Source organism: Falco naumanni, chromosome 1 (genome assembly GCF_017639655.2).
Source record: "Falco naumanni isolate bFalNau1 chromosome 1, bFalNau1.pat, whole genome shotgun sequence".
In the NCBI taxonomy this organism is placed as follows: domain Eukaryota; kingdom Metazoa; phylum Chordata; class Aves; order Falconiformes; family Falconidae; genus Falco; species Falco naumanni.
In genome coordinates this window covers 47802971-47822449 of record NC_054054.1, presented here as the reverse complement: position 1 = coordinate 47822449, position 19479 = coordinate 47802971, and the positions used below count along the sequence as shown (strand labels likewise).

At 39.4% G+C, this 19479-nt stretch overlaps 1 protein-coding gene across 2 annotated transcripts in view; it reads right to left on the bottom strand.

The window, feature by feature from the left end:
* FAM193A (family with sequence similarity 193 member A) overlaps positions 1 to 19019 on the bottom strand; it is a 49149-nt gene extending 30130 nt beyond the window's left edge. Inside the window, exons 1-7 of one of the 2 annotated variants that reach the window (XM_040592577.1) lie at positions 18955 to 19019; positions 16036 to 16281; positions 14857 to 15023; positions 14417 to 14584; positions 11793 to 12027; positions 8426 to 8550; positions 982 to 1126 (exon numbers count right to left, since the gene is read on the bottom strand). In XM_040592577.1, the coding sequence (XP_040448511.1) occupies positions 982 to 1126; positions 8426 to 8550; positions 11793 to 12027; positions 14417 to 14584; positions 14857 to 15023; positions 16036 to 16125 (930 nt within the window). In that variant the 5' untranslated portion in view covers positions 16126 to 16281; positions 18955 to 19019. Of the gene's footprint in view, positions 1 to 981; positions 1127 to 8425; positions 8551 to 11792; positions 12028 to 14416; positions 14585 to 14856; positions 15024 to 16035; positions 16282 to 18954 lie in introns of those variants that run through there. The other variant, XM_040592568.1, reaches the window with a different exon arrangement.
* Between the last annotated feature and the right edge of the window lie 460 nt (positions 19020 to 19479).

Sequence of the window (19479 nt, the reverse complement as noted above, 5' to 3'; positions counted from 1 at the left end):
CAGCTTCTGAAAGGCATTTACAGTGTACTATAAGACTTCAAAATAAATATGTTATCTATAGGAGTAATGTTGCATTACTAGGTCTCAAATCGGATCTCCATACTCCTAATGCTCATAAAACTTCAACATATAAGAATAAGGTCTATACAATTCTGTATCTTCAGATATTTCAGAACACATTCTTTCTTCTACTATACTTAAGATAAAATTAAACAGTTTTCAATACCTTATCCTGAGGTGTTTTAAAAAAAATTACTCAAGTGCTTTGAACATGAAAGAAAAAGCACATGAGCAATTTCGGAAGAGTATAAACAACCACTTGCAAAATAAACAGCTATTTTTCTGAAAATTAAGCTCTTGATAATGTAGGAGTCACCAGAACAATGCAATTATTTTCTGAAACACAGCACAAACTCAGAAGCATCAGCTATCAGTACCTATACTTAATTAAAAAAGGATAACTTCAGAGGTTGCAGATACTTACGTAGTGAGACTCCAGAGTTTTGATTTTGACACCTGTACCAAGGTCATCATCACACAACACAACATGCAATAGCTTTTAAAAGCAATCTCTGAATTTCATTTAGTGCAGTTACTATTTTGGAAGCTTAGGGGGTTTTATGGGGTGGTGTGGTGTTTTTTTTTCCTTTTCACAGTGACATCTACAAAAAAAAGTTTCAGGTTACTGTGCTATGGGTAATTTGCAGGCCAAAGAAATTAAAAAGTGTTCACAGAACCTCTCTATATGATGGCACAACAACCTGCTTCGATGATTTGAAGATGTTTCTGTAACAATCATCACTACATATTGGTATGTTTGTGCTCTTTCCTATTCTGAAAGACTGACATCAATGAGAAAGTCCCAGTTGTTGCTTCAAAGCTCTGGATAAAACTACCACAGAAACTCTTTTGCTGGAGGCACAGGCTTGATTATGTAGGAAGCAGCTGATGCAGTCTTGAAACTGTCTACATGACTCTTACCTGTTCATCAACATAATCATCTATTCTTTTCTGGCATTCAAGCCATGCTTCAGCAACTTGACCCATTTCCTGTTCCAGCTGATGATACCTTTGTAGCAAGGTACTATACATATCTTCACTACAGGAATCGTGTGTTGTTCCAAGCCTGAAAGTTCAAATAGCACTTGTTACAGAAGAGACATTTCACTGACATTTCGCGCACTTTTAAGTTCTACCAGCCCAAAAAGTGTTGTTTAAGTGCAGTTACGGATACAGCTAGGCTCATATCGCTGCTTGTATCCCAAATATGAGTATTTTTAGTAGTTTTTCAAAAAAAATATCCAACAATTACTTGTTCCAATGCTCTGTAACCAGCAATAGCAATAATGTGGGAAGTGCAACATTTCTAGAACCTCTTTCCCACGAGCAACCAGATGTCAAACCTACTGGGCTGTGTTTATTCAAATTTTATTGCTTGAAATATTTATCCTTCCAAATTCTATGGGCTAAATATACACGTTGACTATTTACTGAAGAACTACATAGTAAAAATAAAGACAGAAGCTTGTTAATCAGAACTCTCATGATCAATGCTAAAAAAGATTACTACACAAGTCACAGCTCCAGCTGGGAGAAGTGCTGTAGAATGAGGCAAGTGAGATAATTTGGTTGCATGCGGTTATCTACCATCACTTCAGCGGCATCAAGTTCAAAATGTGGTTATGCCGTTCACTGATGACTGTCTCTGTAAGGAACTCCAGAAATAGGAGACTGCCCTAAAACAGGTCTACCTCCCCTTTCTACTACCACATTTTTCTATAGCAAATTCCTTTAAAAAAATCTATTAAAGCACATCATGATTCTTAAGTAAATAAGCAAACCCACAACATCTTGACTTCAGAAATAAAAAAACAAAATTCTACTCAAAACTGTTCTATTCAATTCTATGTGTGTTTAAAGCACACTGAATTGTAATGACCTGTAAATTGACACAAATAAACTGAAGCTTTTCAATATTTCTCATACTTGGTAATTAAGAGGAAACTGGATGGTAGTTAATCAGGCACAGAGGTTGTATACCGACTCAAAGCCAGTACCAAGAAACAAAGTTAACCATCTCCAAATTTTATATTTAAGCCCAGTTCCAGCATTTTAGGGAGGTCTGTTATAGATTTCCATTACAACAGGAAATCAACCTAAGAACTACACTGCTCTGCCTATCATCTGCCAAAGAACTGAGCCCTTAACTTGAATGTGGCAATTAAGTATAATGAAGAGCTAAGCAAACAGACAACTCAGTAAGCATTAAAGTTACAGCTGTTAGCATGAGTATGCCAATAAATTCAGTTTGGTTTGTTTTGTTGGTTTTGCCCAGAACCTGCAACATAACCACTTTAGAAGGGTGCATAAGCAATTCTGCACATTAAAGACTTAGAAAGTCCCTGTTTGGTAGAATACAAAAAGCATTTTAAGGTTAGGATACAACACTTCCACACTACTAGTGCAAACAGTGTCAATTCCTGTTACTAGAAGATCACAATTTACTACTTGAAGCCCGCATTTTTGGTATTATGCAATTATGTGAAATACTGATCCCTACTGTACAAAAGTCAAGAACTTATTCTTGTAACTACTGCTGAGTAGTGCTATTGTTTCAAACACTAGTCATGCACAAAGTCTTTTTTCAATGCGCTCTCAAGTTAGAGGCAAAAGAATTTCACTTTTATAAATTTAGATTAGCAATACAACAGCATTTATGGTTTCAATTTTTATTGTGTTGAACATGCTACTAATAAACACACTTTCACCCCCCAAGGCAAGTACAAAGCAACAACCTAGGTAATATTTCAGTCCTGTAAACAGAGATGGAATATATTCCGGGACTGCACCAAAAAAAGGTTAATAAAAAGCATCACATACAGAGAACTTAAGAATTGCTTACTTTACAGTAACCAAATCTTTCAAAGCATACCTGTTGATATAGATCCTACTGTATGCCTGCATATCTTCAAATCACAGAATCATTTAGATTGGCAAATACCTTTGAGATCATCAAGTCCAACTGTTAAACCAGGACTGCCAAGTCCATCACTAAACCACATCCCCTAAGCACCACATCTATACCTCCAGGAACAGCGATTCCACCACCTCCCTGGGCAGCCTGTTCCAATGCTTGAATCACCCTTTCAGCAAAGAAGTTTTTCCTAATATCCAATCTAAATCTCCCCTGGTGGAACTGGAGACCATTTCCTCTTGTCCTGCTGTCACTTCTTATCTGGGAGAAGAGATGGACCCCCATCCACCTACAACCTCCTGTCAGGTAGCTGCAGAGAACAACAAGGTCCCCCCTGAGCCTCCTTTTCTCCAGGCTCAACACCCCCAGTTCCCTCAGCCACCCTTCATCAGACTTGTGCTCCAGACCCTTCACCAGCTCCATTAATTATCTTCTTTGGTGGAAGTTACCTTGCGCACACTGCAGGAGCCTCCTAGACTGTTTCCTCTCCACTGTGTTTTATTTCCAGCAGACAGCTGGTAAGTTCAAGTCCCCCATGAGAACAAGGGCTAGTGATCTTGAGACTTTTCCCAGCTGCTGATTAGAGTGTTTCATCTGCCTGTTCATCCTGGTTGGGTGGTCTATAACAGACTCCCACCAGGATACCATCCTTGTAGGCCCTCCCCCTGATTCTTACCTATACACAATTCTGCTGTCACCATCATTCACCTATAGGGAGTTGAAACACCTCCTGACATACAGAGCTACCCTGCCACCTCTCCTTCCTTGTCTATCCCTTCTGAAGGGTTTGCGGCCATCCATTGCAGCACTACAGTCCTGAGTTTACCCACCATGTTTCTGTGATGCTGATTATGACATGGTCTTCCTGATACACAATAGCTTCCAGCTCCTCCTGCGGCCGACACTTCAGGCATTGGAACCGATGCACTTCAGCTGTGCTATCAATCTCACCTGCAACCCTGGCATGCCACCCCCAGGCTCACCTCTAATGAGCTTGGTTTTATTTCCTTCCCCCTCTGAATCGAGTTTAAAGCTCTCTTGATGAGTCCTGCTAACTCCTGACCTAGGATCCTTTTCTCCCTTTGAGACAAGTGAACCCTATCTGTTGACATCACATCTGGTGCCATGTAAACTGACCCATGATCAAAAAAAGCCCTGAAACACAGCTGTTGATGCTAGGCCCAGAGCCAGGTATTGATCTGTGTGATCTTCTGATGACACATCCCATCCTTCCCTGCAACTGGCAGGATAGAAGAAAACACTCATGCTCCTGATACCTCAACCAGCAGCCCCAAGGCCCTGAGGTCTCTCTTGATTGCCCTCAAGACTTCTTGTAATTTGGAATTCATCATTGCCCACCTGGAAGACCAGTAATGGGTAATAATCAGAATGCCATACTAGACAAGGGACTTTTCTAGTAACCTCCCTCACCCACGCGCCAGCGAGGCAGCAGACTTCCCGGTGGGTTAGGTCTGATTGGCATATCCCTCTTCCTCTCAGAGTGGAGTCACCGATGGCAACGACCTTTCTGTTCTTCCTAGCAGAACTGGGTGGAATGTGTGGGGTTGACTGACTCACTAGGTAACTAACCTGGCTAGGATTTCGTCCATATCATCATTTTCCTTCAGGTTCCAGAGCTGCCTATCTATTGTATAGAGGTACCCGGAAATGTCAAGTTGGTTGGGGGGTGATTCGCCTGCTGCCCTGAGCAGGGACCTGTTTCCATTCCTCCCCACCACTTAGGGACCTTTCCATCTGCCTGAAGGCAAGTAGGCAGGAGAGTCTGCTTTTTGTTCTGTGCCCTTCCCGTGCATTTGTCTCAGTGATGGTAGTGGGTCCACCAATCTATCTCACTCTCACACTTCCTGATACTCCTTAACCTTTCTACTTCCCCTTTCAGCTCTGCCACCAGGCTGAGCAGATCATCCACCTGGTCACACCTCACACAGCTGTTACATCTGCTGCACTTTGGTAGCAGTGACAGGCTCAGGCACTCCCTGCTGCCTGTGACCTGGACAGCTGCACGTTTATGTGGGAGCTCCATCTGGGTTGCCACATGCCTCCTGACACTGGTTTTTGGCCAAGTGGAAACCACGGCTAGGTTACTCCAGAGGGCACAGTGACCACTATCGAAGCTCACCTCTTTGAGCCATTAGTGGGACAGTGCCCTTCCTGCACAAACTGCCACACTACATTGTGTTTGTCTGCTCTGTTCGCTGTGCTCCTGGTTGCTCAGGCTCTTGGGGGGCTGCTTTTGTACATATGGAGGTTTAGCCGTCTTCACTCCTGGTCCTGCCTGCTCTGAGTCCTGAGTCACAGCTGTCACTCATCAGGGTCTCAATGCTTGCTGCTGGGTAGCAAGGAGATGAACCACCCTGTCACAGCACTCTCAAAACTAGCCAGCTGCAGCAAGGTCTTTTACCATCATATACCAAGTTAACTTCCCTAAGTAGTTAGCATGCCTTGCCCCAACAGGGCCACCAATCCCCCACAAGGCCTCAAAGGTCCATCTACTGTTCGTGCTGTTTCCTCATACTCATCAAGCCAGTCCCTTTGCTTCTCACCCCTACTGCCTTCTCCTAGTCCCTCCTCATCCAGGGCACACTCTCTCTCCTCCCCTTCCAGATCTCTCTCCATTGGCTGCTCCCCTTAGAGCTATTTAACTACTTAGCAGGAACCGGCCACAGCTGCACCTTATCCACATCAGCCAACCCACCGTCCCTGAAGCCAGCCCACAGCAGTGTATTATCCATGTTAATTAACCCACCTTCATTCCTTTACACCACCCCACTCCCCCCTTCACTTCTCAGTAGTCCCTCTGCACATTCCTCCACTCCAGAGCACCTTTGCTGGAGTAGCATGCTTCACAAACTTCACTGAAACAGCCATCTTGATCAGGAACCCAGAATTTTTTGGTGAACAGCATATAACCAAAGCTACCGATATACCCTGAGCACTGTCCCATCCCATACAGGGAAAGCAAATAGGACAGAAAAACCCCAGGTACCAGTTAGTTACTTCATTACCAAACCCCAACAAAGCAGTCCACTGAATGTAGGAGGCATGTCAGTGGTAGGATGTAAACAAAAGCACCTTAACCCTAAGTTATAAGAAACTTTTCATACAGACACCTTCATTAGGAAGTACTAGTCACTAACCTATGAAAGGACTGGATTTCCTTACATACTGATTATAAAAATACAGCTTTATGAAATGCTCCATCTGATCTAGAAATCTCACTGATTAATCTCACTGATAAATTAACACTTGATAAGGATAGGGACAGTTCTTACAGCTGGTCTGCAGACTGTACAACTGAGTACGCCTCCTATACAAACCAGAGGCACTGACTAGGTAGCAGAACAAGATACAACACACTTAAGACCCTGTTAGTTTACCCTGAGTAGAAGACCAGTCCTGTGAAGAGACTTCAGACACAGCTGATCTCATATCAGTTAATAACCTTCATCCCCACAAAACTGCTATGTTTAAACCTCCCTAACTGAGCATGTCTCCTAGTCTGACAATGGATAAACACCCTTGGAAATAATCACAACACACCAACTATATATTTTGAAAAAGTCAGAGATACACAAAAGATTTAGTGATTTAAATAAGGGATGAGCGAAAGGGTGAACACCTAAGTGAAGCTGAGATGCCAAAATGCCATTTCACATTTCTTCCTCAGGAAAAGAAAACAAGGCAAACGCTCTTCTGTAAAGTAACTCTGGCAACACCTTCTCCGCTGCATGCAAATGGTTTTCTACTGACCAAATGACTAGGGGACTAGGCTGATCCCTCTTCTCCATGTGAGGCCTCTGTGATGGAATGTTTCTCCACCAATTCCCAATGGAAGTCAGATTATCCTTGAGAAAAATTTTCCAGGGAAGGCTACCTAATTCTCTTACTTCAAGACCCAGAGAACTCAGCAGTAAAATCCTGGGAGTCCGTGAAAACAGACATAACCTACGTTTACCAAAGAAAAACAAGACATACACTGTATAAACTAGAAACCATGGAACAGGAGCTTGTGCTGAACCTCTCCTTTCCAAAACACTTATGTCAATCAACAGCCTTAAAGCTATCTACCGTACACAGATGTATGGAAAATAAATTCCTGCAAGAAGAGATTCTGACTTCATCATATTTAAGCCTTGAAGTTAGCTGTCACTGCAGTGAAGTTCTGCAGAGGAACACCTTCTGCTGCTCAGACTTCAATGGCACTAGCACTTAAGAACAACAGGTAAATGAAAACCTTTTGTTAAAAAATGACCATACGCTTCACTAAGACATTCTCAGCTCTGCAGATGAAGGCAATATAAACTGTCTTGATATAGGCAGGATTGCTGGAGTCAGACGCAGAGAAGCCTTATCAGAAAGCATGGAGATGATTGAGGGATACTGTGTCAGTGACAGTGGTACTGGGAAGTCAAACACAGATCACTGGGAAAATACGCCACTGAAGAACATCCTACTGAGCACAGCAACAGATTTACCTGCCTGGAGAGAAGGGGGAAAAAACGAAAGAAAACAAAAAACCCCTTTTCAGTACTAACACAGTTTCATGTAAACCAATTAGACAAATTATTCTGAGAGACCTTAGACTTCTTGCTGAGCTCGAAGACTATTAAGCGTTCTTGCCTTTTCTGGCTTTCCTTTCTAGTATCTCCTAGCAAAAGGAGAACTCATCAGAAATTTCTTTATTCACTGTGAGCAACATCTCTTGTGACAGACTTATTCAAACTGATCTTGAACCATGGAAAAACATGCAAGACAATACCTTTAAAACACATGTATACATGTCTCCATTAGAAACAAAACTGAGGGGTCAACACAAAGCATCCATGACTGTACTTTACAAATGTTCAGACACTAGATAAAGAATAGAGTTTCTGTGATTTAATACCTCTTTCCCCAGAAAACCCAAACACTCTGCAGGTACACAAATTATAAACGGAGCAACCTTACTAACAAAATATACATTCTAAAGCCCCAGGATACACAACATGCCATCAGACCTACAAGCATATAGCAAGGGATTTTTTTTCTTTTGCTTTCTCCAATAAAAAGATTACTTAAAACTCCAAATGGAGCTATTTGTGCGCTGTGGCAAACATGAAGGTACTGAGGCTTTAATTTGCTTGTAGAGCTGTAAAGACAGTAGCAATGCCTGATAACAATACTATTCAGTCATATCATCAGCACTTTCATAGGATGCTGTCATTTTACTAGGTGATCTACAAATAAGCAGATTAGTGTAGCAATTCTTCTGACAAGCAAGTTATGACTGCTCAATCAACAATACTGTTTTCAAGACAGATCAACAAGGAATTTTACCTATTACATTGTAGAAGCAGCAGAGACTTTTTTTCTGTTTTGTTTTAAAGGCTGTGATTGCAAACATGGCTTTTCATTTCTCCTTTAAATTACAAAAGAAAAATTAATCTCTACCTTAGCTGTGACACCAACGTTGGCAAGCTATTCTGCAAGAGTGGCTCAGAAAATACCAGATTTTCAAACAGATGCTTATTGTGCAATTCCCATGTCACCTGAAATTTCTTCAGATGCTCATTTTCCTGTAACAAAAATACAATCAGAAATAAGACAGGGTTAGAAAATAAAAATAACAAGTTCTGTCTAATGCAAGATATTTTTTTTTAATAAATAGTTTCCAACCTACAGGCCGGATTGTCCAGCTCAGTTCTTACCCAGTTTAAATACCCAGAAACTCAGAATTTAAGTAATTAATGACTTAATCATAGCTTCATTCCTTGTTTCTTTAATTTTCATGGAGTAGAAGAAAAAGGAAAATCAGACTAAGCTGTTGAAAGCTTCCATTTGTTTCTGCAATGAAAAAAGTATTTTATCATCTGAACCAGTTATTCTCGGGTTTTCTTGTCAAACCATTGTCTGTCTCTGATTATTTTTCAGTTCTTCGAAATCATCTAGTAACAGACATATAATTGCAAGCTATAATATTTATTCAAAATTGACATAAATTAAGTGAACAGTTCTCTTCAAGTACAGCTTCAAAAACTAAGTTTTCTAACAGACGAGAGACCAAGATCCTACTTCTCTAGTAAGCAGAACGGTTTTCTATTTGATGTGATTTAACACATAATTGTATGTAATTTTACAAGACCTAAAACTCAAATCTATTATTATGAAACCATAAGAATCTATGACAGGTATAATATTATCTCAGGTCAGTAAGTTTTCCCACATACAGCCAGTGGTATGCAGGTTTTCTGTACTAGGACTCCCACACACAGCAAAATTAAATACAAGTGTTCTGGCTATCCAATCAGCAAGTGAGCACTATATACTATAACCCTGAGTACCCAGAAGTATCAGAATACTCTGGAATGTCAAAGTTTTCTTAAGCATAATGGCTTAAAAACCAAATACATATTTATATCAGACCTAAACACAACACTATCAGTATTCAAAAAGACAATCAAGTTTGGAGTTTTATTATTAGAGAAGGGTAGGCGGGGTTTGGTTTTTTTCTTGAGTTGCACAAGACACATTACCCTTTCATTTTTAATACTATGTCTTCCAAGTATTTCAAACTTCTATAAATGGCTAATAATTTTTGAAGTGTCAACACTGAGAAAGGTTGATTTCCTAAGCAATTTCAATATGCTGTGAACAAAACAGTCAACACATCTACAAAATCTTGTATATCGTATTGCGCAGATTACTGTATTTCTCACAAAGAAATACCAGGCAAGTTTTCCCTTTCAGCGTGCTATCCTGTTTACTCAAGGGTTCTTCTGTACTGATCACAGTCTTCCCAGCTTGCTTTCAGTATAATCTGTCATTCCTTGGTGGGCACAAGGTGTTAGCTCCTGCTCTTGAACTTCACTAGTTAGAGCTGGATTCCTTTGAAAGGAAAGACAACTGTTCATAATTTCATTGAGAAAGTAGTTCCTCATAGATGGAGGTTCAAGGCATTACACACCTCTGTACAGCATGCTCTGTGCAAAGATTTCACCTTTAAAAGGGAGGCGGCACTATGTTTAGAGATCTTAACTGCCTTTTATGTATTTCTCCTGAAAAGATGCCTTCTTCCATACTGCACTGGCATCTTGAGAGAAAACAGCCACGCAACTGAAAAGGCTAGCAACCCTACTACCTGTACTGAAAGCTGTGACATATTTAATGACCTTTTTATTAAAAGGATTAGTAAGTCTAAGAAATGTATCATAAGAGTCAGTATCCCATGTTCTCACACTTCAGCTTCTGAATGTCAAAGCTTAGTAGACAAAAGTTTTCAGTACTTAGTGGGCTTCATAAGGAAAAGGACAAGTTAAGTTTGGGGTATTTTGTGTCTTCTTATGCTCCGTTTTTTAAAAGAGAGTAGAAACACTGTGTAACTTTGAATTTTGTAAGAAAAGGAGTATATTAGGAAGTTCAAAATGCATCTCTTCATGGCCATTATCTCAACCTCTCATACCTGCTAAGTTTCTGTGACTACTAGTTCACAATAATAACTGGGGGGTGGATTAAAATATTATTTCCTAATCAGCTATGCAATTCTGGCACTAATGGGTTCACTATTGGTAGATCTACTTTAAGAAAGGTAACATTTGTACTCTAATTCATCTGCTTTTCAGTTGAATAAATTTCTAAGTTCCAATGCGGATCAACCTGAAGAGCAATCTTCTCTCAAGCACCTTGTTAGAGGCTTGATGACTATTAAAAGCAGCCAATTAGCTAGAGATGGCAGTGACCTCACATTTGTATCCAAGTAATAAAGCTGGGGAAGACAATACAGAAGCAGCAAATGCAGACCATCGACAACAGAAAAAAGCATCAGATATGCTCAAGTTACTTAACAGAAAGATCTTCCTCCTTTGCCAATTCAATTGCATTAACAGCCCTACCTCAGTAATGACACTCTGATTCCCCTCCATTTTATGTTTCACCTGTAGCTATCATAGTCTCGTTACTGCCTATTCTTTTCTTCTCTTTATACACCTAGTGTGTCACTTTCAGCTAATTGGCAATAAACCCCAAATTTACCAGTTTATCCGCCTTTTTTTTTCCTTGCACAAAGTTTACACAAGAGAAGGGATGTACAGGATAAGGTCACCAGCAAAGGATGAACAGGAAAGGATTATTAAAAAATCCAGGATTAATAACCTTCTCAACCCTTAAAACAGAACTACAGAATGTTTACTGTATTACTCACTCATGATAGACAGTTACTCCCGAGATTAAGGCTACTGTTAACTTTCTACCTGACAATATAATCCCACATCCAACATCACAATCAGCTAACAAAAAAAAAGCATTTAGTGAAGTCCAAGAATTTTAGAAGTAATAAATAACATAGCAGACACATTCTGAGGCAAGAGATCATTTTTTCAAGTAGCCATTCCTGCCTGTAAGTGAAAAGAAAATTGAACATAGAAAAATTGAATTTAGTTGTACTCATAAAAGTCTGAGTCCTTTGAACATGTTGTCAAACAGACCATTAAAGATTAAAAAAGACACGTTTCCCACATTTTCAAAGGCATTATCTAACATTCTGTAGATAGACATAAAGATTAGTTTCAGAACAAGTGCCATAAACAGCATCCCACCTATTTCTTTACAAAGGATAATATAATCAATTCCCTTTAAGAGATGCCTAATGTACATTCCTGAAGAATTAAATTTGCATTTTCAGAGTTTCCCTGTCTCTAAGCATGCACACACAAAAAAAACCCTTAGATTTTACAAACCACAGAAGACATCTAAAAAAGCCTGGAACAGCTCCGCTAGCATGACCCCTAGCAAGTAGAAGCGTATGTTATTTTTCCACTCTTACCAGAGTAACTAGAAAGGCGCTGATTGTACATGCTGCCTGACAGAGTGCACTGTATTCTTCAAGTAGGAGTGAGATGAACTGATGTGCCTGTGGTGGCCCTTGTATTGCTAATGTTGATGCAACTTTAGATCCCAGTGACAAGTGTCTGAGCAGACGAACCTTCATTTCAAGCACATATTCTCTAGCTTGCTGTTCCAACCGCTGGTAAAGCTGATATGGATCTCTTTCACAAAGCCTGTATTTTTAGAATATTTGTGACAAAAAAAAAAAAGCATATAACCAACAATTTTCACTTTCCTAAAAATATTTATCAATTACCATCATTGTCATAAAAAAAAAAAAAAGGGGCTAGCCTTTACGTAACTACCTTAAATGTGGAAGAAAACAGTCCAGTTCCCTATTTTTACATTGTGGAACTGAGCTCCTGTGCAGCTTTAGGACAAGGATGCTTGCACACCTGAGGAACAAATAAATTTAGGACCTTGGTATTTCACTTCAACTTCTGAGCTAAAAGTATCTTTACTCAATTTGCATACAACCCTACAGATACCTCGACTCTTAAGAGAAGCTTCTTTACAACTTCTCCACGTTCTTACATACAGTCCTAGTAAAAGTCCCAGCTGGAACAGCCAGACCTAGGCCAGACTAATATCCTGTAGAAGGACAGGCATTTACTTCAAGCCATTGAAGGAGCTTGACCCGCCAGGCAGCCAGAACATGCCTAAATACATACTGCACAGACTGGACTCGGTGACTGCTTTCGAGGACCCTTCTGTTGCTGGGCTGAATCGAAAGAAGACATTTCATACAATTACGAAGCTTGCAAGGCATTCATGAAACTCCTTCTCACCTACATTGAGAGCTTCTTACCCCAAACTACAGATCTTCTGTACAAGGGCATTTTTTGCACCTTTTATTAAAGCTGTGCCACTCCACAGCAGAGGTGTGGGACTCACAGGGCCAGAAAGAACATCCTTCAGGGAACGTGACTCAGGGTACTCTACTGTGGTAGCACCTAAGTGCAATCACTACAAATGACTGGTGTATTTTTTAATATTTTTTTTTTTTGAAGTCTAGAATAGAGACCAGAATTTGGGACTCGCTTGTCCCCAGGATGCAGACTAATACTGAAACTCCAGAACTGTACTACCCTCCATGCACTTCACACCTGCAAGACTTGTCACTGTAAGACCCAGCTTCCAAGAGGGTCAGGGATTCTTGCTAAGGACAGCATACAGCTGGCCAAGCCTGACACTCTCCTGGAAGTGAGACATGGGTTTTTGTACCACCTCACACAGAAGAAAAGTGACCACAATGGCTGCTTTGAAGCACTTTAGAGCGCAAATGCACTATTTGAAGTCCTGTGCGTGGACTTTAAGCACTTCCCTCAGGTTCTTCACAGCACAGGGAGGCGGGGAAAAAGAAAGGGATTACTTAAGTAAAGAGTTAGATGAATGGAAGTCTGCTGTTATCTACTCCCTGCTCTTCCCTTGTCGCTCACAAAATAGAGTACTATCATATTGCCATAAAGTGCTCTAATATACAATATGGACAGTACCTGGCACCACTACTTATTTTCAAGATGACCAGACAGTATGTTTCTTGCCAGCTGCATCTAACAGAGCTGAGCACACATTGTGTTTTGTGGAAAATTGAAGAATTTCTGCTTTCTAACATAGATTTACTTGGCCACATCATTATCTCTGGCGTGCCATCTTCATGATTTGTTTGGGGGTGTGTGTGTTTTGTTTGGTTTTGTTTATCTGCCTGTTTTGTTTATACACTTCCAATATCACACTGATTAGCTGTGTTAAAAAAAATTCTGAGTGATGTTAGCATCACTGACTGGACATGCTGGTATCCAAAAGTTTCCTTATCTCACCAGAATTTCATACCTTGATATATTAAGTACGTACAGAACCAAGGGAGAGCAACTATTCCTTGACCACACATTCAGTTACAGAGAAACTGAGAACCACCTCCTGGAGCACTTTAAGGCCAGCCATACTATTCTTAAATGGAAAAAACCCACAACTGAGGGTTGTTCATTACATTACAAACTGAGATGTGCATTAAGCACATCTGCAACCTCACACCTAGAAAAGCTACAATTTCAACTTCTGAAATGCGAAAGAAGTTCTCCACATCCACCTCATCCAGCTATCAATGGCTGCTATTATCTGGATTTTTTTTGAAGTGTATTCCAGCTGTTACAACTACAGTAAGATGCAAATACTATTGTAACTCAGGTTAGCTCAACAACCTAAGATTTTCCTGTGGGACAATTCCAACTAAACATAAGTTATTTATAACTGTCTTAAAAATAACTATCTCAAAGTCTTTTGAAGAATAAGATTTTGGGACCTTCCCTAATTATACATTAATATTCCTATTGGAAACAGCATAAAAATTTAAGAGCTTCCTGTATGTTTGGTCCAGCATTTAAAAATCCTCCATGAAATAGAATTGACTGTTCTGACTTTGCATTGTAGTGGAGAGCACTACAAGCAACCAGCCTTACAGATGGTAAATAATATTTATTAAATAGCAATATTCCAACCTACTTAAGAATTAATTTAAAAAATCCTCTTAGCAGTTAATAGATATTTTTCAGAGGGCTGTACCTATCCACCAGATCTTTCATTCCTTCTTTATCTGGTACCAAAGACTGGTCTTGGTCATCTGCCAAAGGGGTCCCAGCTTGGCGATATATACACCGAACCATATATCTTACTTCTGACCAGTAATTTTGAAGCTGCTGAGGTTCACGTTCAGGCTCTGCTGAATTCTCTCTGAAAATAATGACAAAAAACATGACACACTATTTGTACATCACATAGGTGTACTGATTTCTACTATTCCAAAGATGCTCTTCAGGAAAAACAATATATATTTGAAAATGCCTAAAATCGAGTATAAGACTAGATAAAAGCTGCCATCCATAAGTTGCTGTTATTGTCAGATAGCCCTTTTAAAGAGTTTAAGCATACATAGAAAAATAAGCTACAACACTGCTGACACTGACTACAGACACCATGCTGTTGAGTTTGAATTCAGTTCTTACCTGCGCTCATTACAGGCCTCACAGTTGCATGCTATGTCTGAAGGAGAGGAATTGCTAAAATCTGCAGCAGGTACCGTCTGTGCACCAACAGTCATTCTTCCTCCTCCTACAGATTCCTGCTGTGATCCACTGTTTCCAAGAGGCATGTGCAAAAGGAAATCTTGGCTCTGAAAGAAAAGAAAAAAAACCACAGAGGTAGCCTTCAGTTTTTAAGACAGAAGTTTGAAATGTTAATAGGTAGGCAAATATTAATGTGGCAATTCTTAATGCTGAATATATTTTGGGAGGACGCTCAACAAGGCACAAAAATTTACCTTCAAAAAGCCTAATAAATGCAAAAGATGGACAGAGAAAACCAATGATACAAACATAGTTTCTTTTCTAATAACGGAAGTATGTTAGTTGTAATTATCACCTTTATGTACTCCAGCATAAACAATGAACTAAGCTAAAGGAAGGCTTGCATCATCCGTGATTCATCATAAACTAGTAATATCTCCTCACTCCCTACTTGACAGTATGTTTTACTTTTGTAGCTTAACTACCCCTTTGAGCAAAAATCATTAAATCTCCCTGTTTATAACAGCCATACTACTTCACAGTAATGGATGTTAGAAGGCTGCCGTCATTGGGAATGGCTGCTATATCCTGTGTACAGCACTGTTCAGTACCAGCAGATGACACAAACCTCTCCCCCAGGGCTGCTGGTATTTTTGTCTCCTGTCTCTCTCCCTTCTCTGTGCTCCAGCCCCAGTACATGCCATGCTTCCCTCCTGCACCCTCCCCAGGTTGCCTCTGCCTGGTGCCACAGAAAGACCAAGGAAAATTCAGATAGTTAACCTCACAAAGGGGTGAATATACACAAGAAGACAGAGAATAGAATATAGTGTAATGATTAAAGTCACACTCGTAAGAGTAGAAGAAACAGAATTTAAGTAAAGGGGGAAAGGACAAAGTATGATATCCAATAAATTAAAAGGGGAAAAAAACCAGCAAGAAGCAAATGCAAACCTTGCTCTACTCAGAAATCCAAAATTCAGAATCAGAACTTTTTTGGAACAACATGCCTGCTCAGTTTAGCTCACAGGAAAACCAACTCAAAAAGCGGTTCCAAAGCACAAAGTAGCATTCAGCCCACAGCCACATTTCTTCTTATTACACTAAAGTACTTCAACTTACCACAAGAGACTGCTCTATTGTAGCATGCCTCTCCTCCTTTTCGACTGTTCTTCGACAGTCTGGACACACCCACAGTGGAAGATGCAGCATATTGTTTGCTTTTGGAGATGAGGAAAGTGCTGTTTTGCTAGAATTTTTTATTCCGCTCTCTGAAAGCGAAGTATCTTTTCGTTCACTTCTACAAAGAAGACAATGCTCGCCAGTTGTATATGGTGCCCTTTGGCCCAAGCCAAAGGTAAACGGCGTCTACAAACAAATGTTTTGACAGACAAATGGTTATTCACAGAACATGTACCAGGAAAAGTTATTCTGATATTTGGAAAAAAAACCACAAAACACTCAAAACAAAACCAGTCATTATTAAATGGTGAATATGCAGAATATCTCAAAATTAAATGCAGCAGTCTTAATATCCATGTCACAAACAGTTCTGATTATGAATACACTTCCATTTAAAAGTAATGTTTTCAGGGAGCATGGCCTACAGCCTTTCCCTCTAAAATAATTCAGCCTAGATGCAATCATTTAGTAAGTAAAACTAAAGAGGGATAGTACAATTCCTTCTACTGCTGGCATTCTTACAGATAAAAAGGAAAGTAACTGCTCTTTGAAGTTCTGTACCATCTCCTTTTTTAATACTAACTGAAACAAAGACACTGTCAGCTAAGCCTATTAGAAAAAAAAAGCTTAACTCAGTTTTAATAAAACCAATCAGTAGGGTCTTAAAATCCACTACTAGCTATTGAATAAAGTAGACTTGGTAACTTATGAGGACAGAGGCAGTTCAAAACCTAATTCCTCTTCCAAGATACTACTGTGCATGAAATTATGGTTCAGCCATGAAACGTTGATTATTCACCAAGACTGATACTCAAAAATACATCAAGCAGCACAAGCCAAAGAGAACCCAACTTTACAAGACATAAGCAAAGTTATAATGAATGGAATAAAACATCCTGTAATGGCAGAATCACAGATTTGTCTGCTTATATTACAGCTACTAGCTCCAACGTAATTAGCAACGTCTTCTACATAAGCTTCAAAACAGTTAAATTCCTTCTCAAAGGAAAGGCAAAATTTAAGTCAGTCACGCAAACATGCCTCTAGATACTGCTCCAGCCTCAATACTAACAAAAATACTGCTTTAAAGATCTCGTAGGGCTGAACTGCACAACCACAGGTGAAAAGTTCTTTAGGGCAAAGGACTAGTTCAAGCTATAACACAATTCACTCTCCTGTCTTCACAGCAACAACAATCCCATTCCCTATTGCTGACATCTAAAGAGAAACAACACAGCATTACAAACTGATTTTTCTGCTTTTTGCATTTATAAAGCTGACAGACATCGCAATATGGAGAGAGAAACTGAGAACTCTAGGCATAAAAAAAGACGAAAAAAATGACTGAATTCATCTGCAGAAGGATCTTCTTCTCTTCCAGAAGTTCATGAGAAATTGAAGTGAATAGATTTAGTAAGAACAGCTAATCTCTTTATCCGTTGATGCCACTTCAGGAATTCACACCTAAGCACTAAGGCAAGAAAAAGATGACAATTTACTCAAGTGTCTATTGCAGGTTTTCAGAAAACATTCTCGTGAAGGAAGACTTGCCTCATGAGAGGCTGGGACCAACCATCCCCTTATCAGCTCTATAATCACTAACAGATTTCTCAAATCAGACTTTCCTCTTGGCTGACCTGCGCTCAACTGCAGATCATATTAATGTCTAAAAACCCTGCATGCAGGAGGCCACAGCTGCTCATTCCCTTACCCCTGAAAGTTTCCTGGCTAAAACTAATTTTTTTGAAGCCAGATTAATTCTGTTGGAATGACGATGACATCTTTATAGCTACTGCAGGCAAATCCTTACAAACATCATCTGTAGGACATCTTCCAACACAAACAGGAAAAGCAAGAGCAAAAATTTAAAAGTTCAGAAGCTAAGACAACCTGACACCCTTTTGCCTAGAACTTAAGACTTATGGATACAATTCGCTTGAAGTTGCACCACAATCATCACAACAGCCATTGCAAATACAGCAGGAACAACAATCTTGATTCTGGCCAACTCTCAGACTCTAAAACCCTAACAATCTCCCAACTAGGCCTGTATTTATGACAAATTTGAAGTTCAAATGAAAGCACTTGTTTCTTAGAGCACAATATGAATCAACTGCTAAGAATGAGAATTCCTAAGCAGTTTATTTTTAACAAAACTGACAGTTAAAACCTCAACAAAAACTAGACCATAAGCATCTCATATTCCCATTATGGTTCCATCATACTAAAATGAAGCTATGAATTGCAGCTTCTTATTTATTTAAAAGATTATAAATGCAGTGACTGTTCATGTGACCATTTCAACACCGTCAGTAGACTCTTCCTGGATTAGATGAGCTTGGAATTAGGTCACATATACATTTATACATGTCTTCAGTGTAATCAGAACAAAGTGTACATTTTGAGAAAAGCAAGATTTTTTTCCAGTAGTCAAGCTTCAAAAAATTGTGTGATGCATCTCTGCAAGTAAACATCCAGTCTCACTTTCTCCCTGAAACATGTTCGGATACAACATTCATAAATGAAAGCTGGAAGCGGGACAAGCCAGAACAAAAATAACTGCATCTCTGCTATGTATTTACATTTATTTCCAAGAATAACTTTATTACCATAAAACTGCATAGCTTTTTTTTACATCTCTGTCCAATTTCAAGCTTATTGTAACAATAACATTTTACTTTAGAAATAGTAGCTGTCACTGCTTTTTAAAGCTTGACTAGTGAGGTCATCAAAGTCCCAGCCACAAACAGAAATCTTTTTGAAGAGTTTTCTCTTGTACATCTAACACCATTGAATACCTTCTCCCATTAGTAAATAATTCTGCCAACATATACACCCACAAAATCTGGCTGCACATACCTGAGAAACACCTGTGAACTCTGATCCAACAGAACTCTCTGTAAACTGTGTACCATTTAGCGAAACCTGGGAAAAAATTAACAGTATATTGGTTACAATAGTTAATGCTAAAAGAGCATTAAAAACACTGAACAACAAAAGCTTCCCCTGCATCTGAGGGTTGGTAAAACAGCTTTTGAAACTTGAATGAATGTTTGACTGCAAAGATGGAAAGTCCCTTTTCTTTTGTAATAAAAGTTCTACAGATGCAAAAGTTTATAATTTATTTCTTTTAAGCTTTTGCACTATAGATGTTTTATTAACAACTCTGAGATAAAAAAATTGATAAGAGAAAAAAGAAAAGTCATAAGCAAAATGGCATATTTCCTTCTGTATTTGATTGTTTGCATGTAGCTTTTAAACTCCATTGTGAATTGAGACAATTTCCAAAGATTCTTGCCTTTTGAAAGCTGAATACAATACTGCTTAGAAAAATATGCAGTGTTAACCAGGAGGACTCTTCCACAGCAAGCCTCTAAATCACAT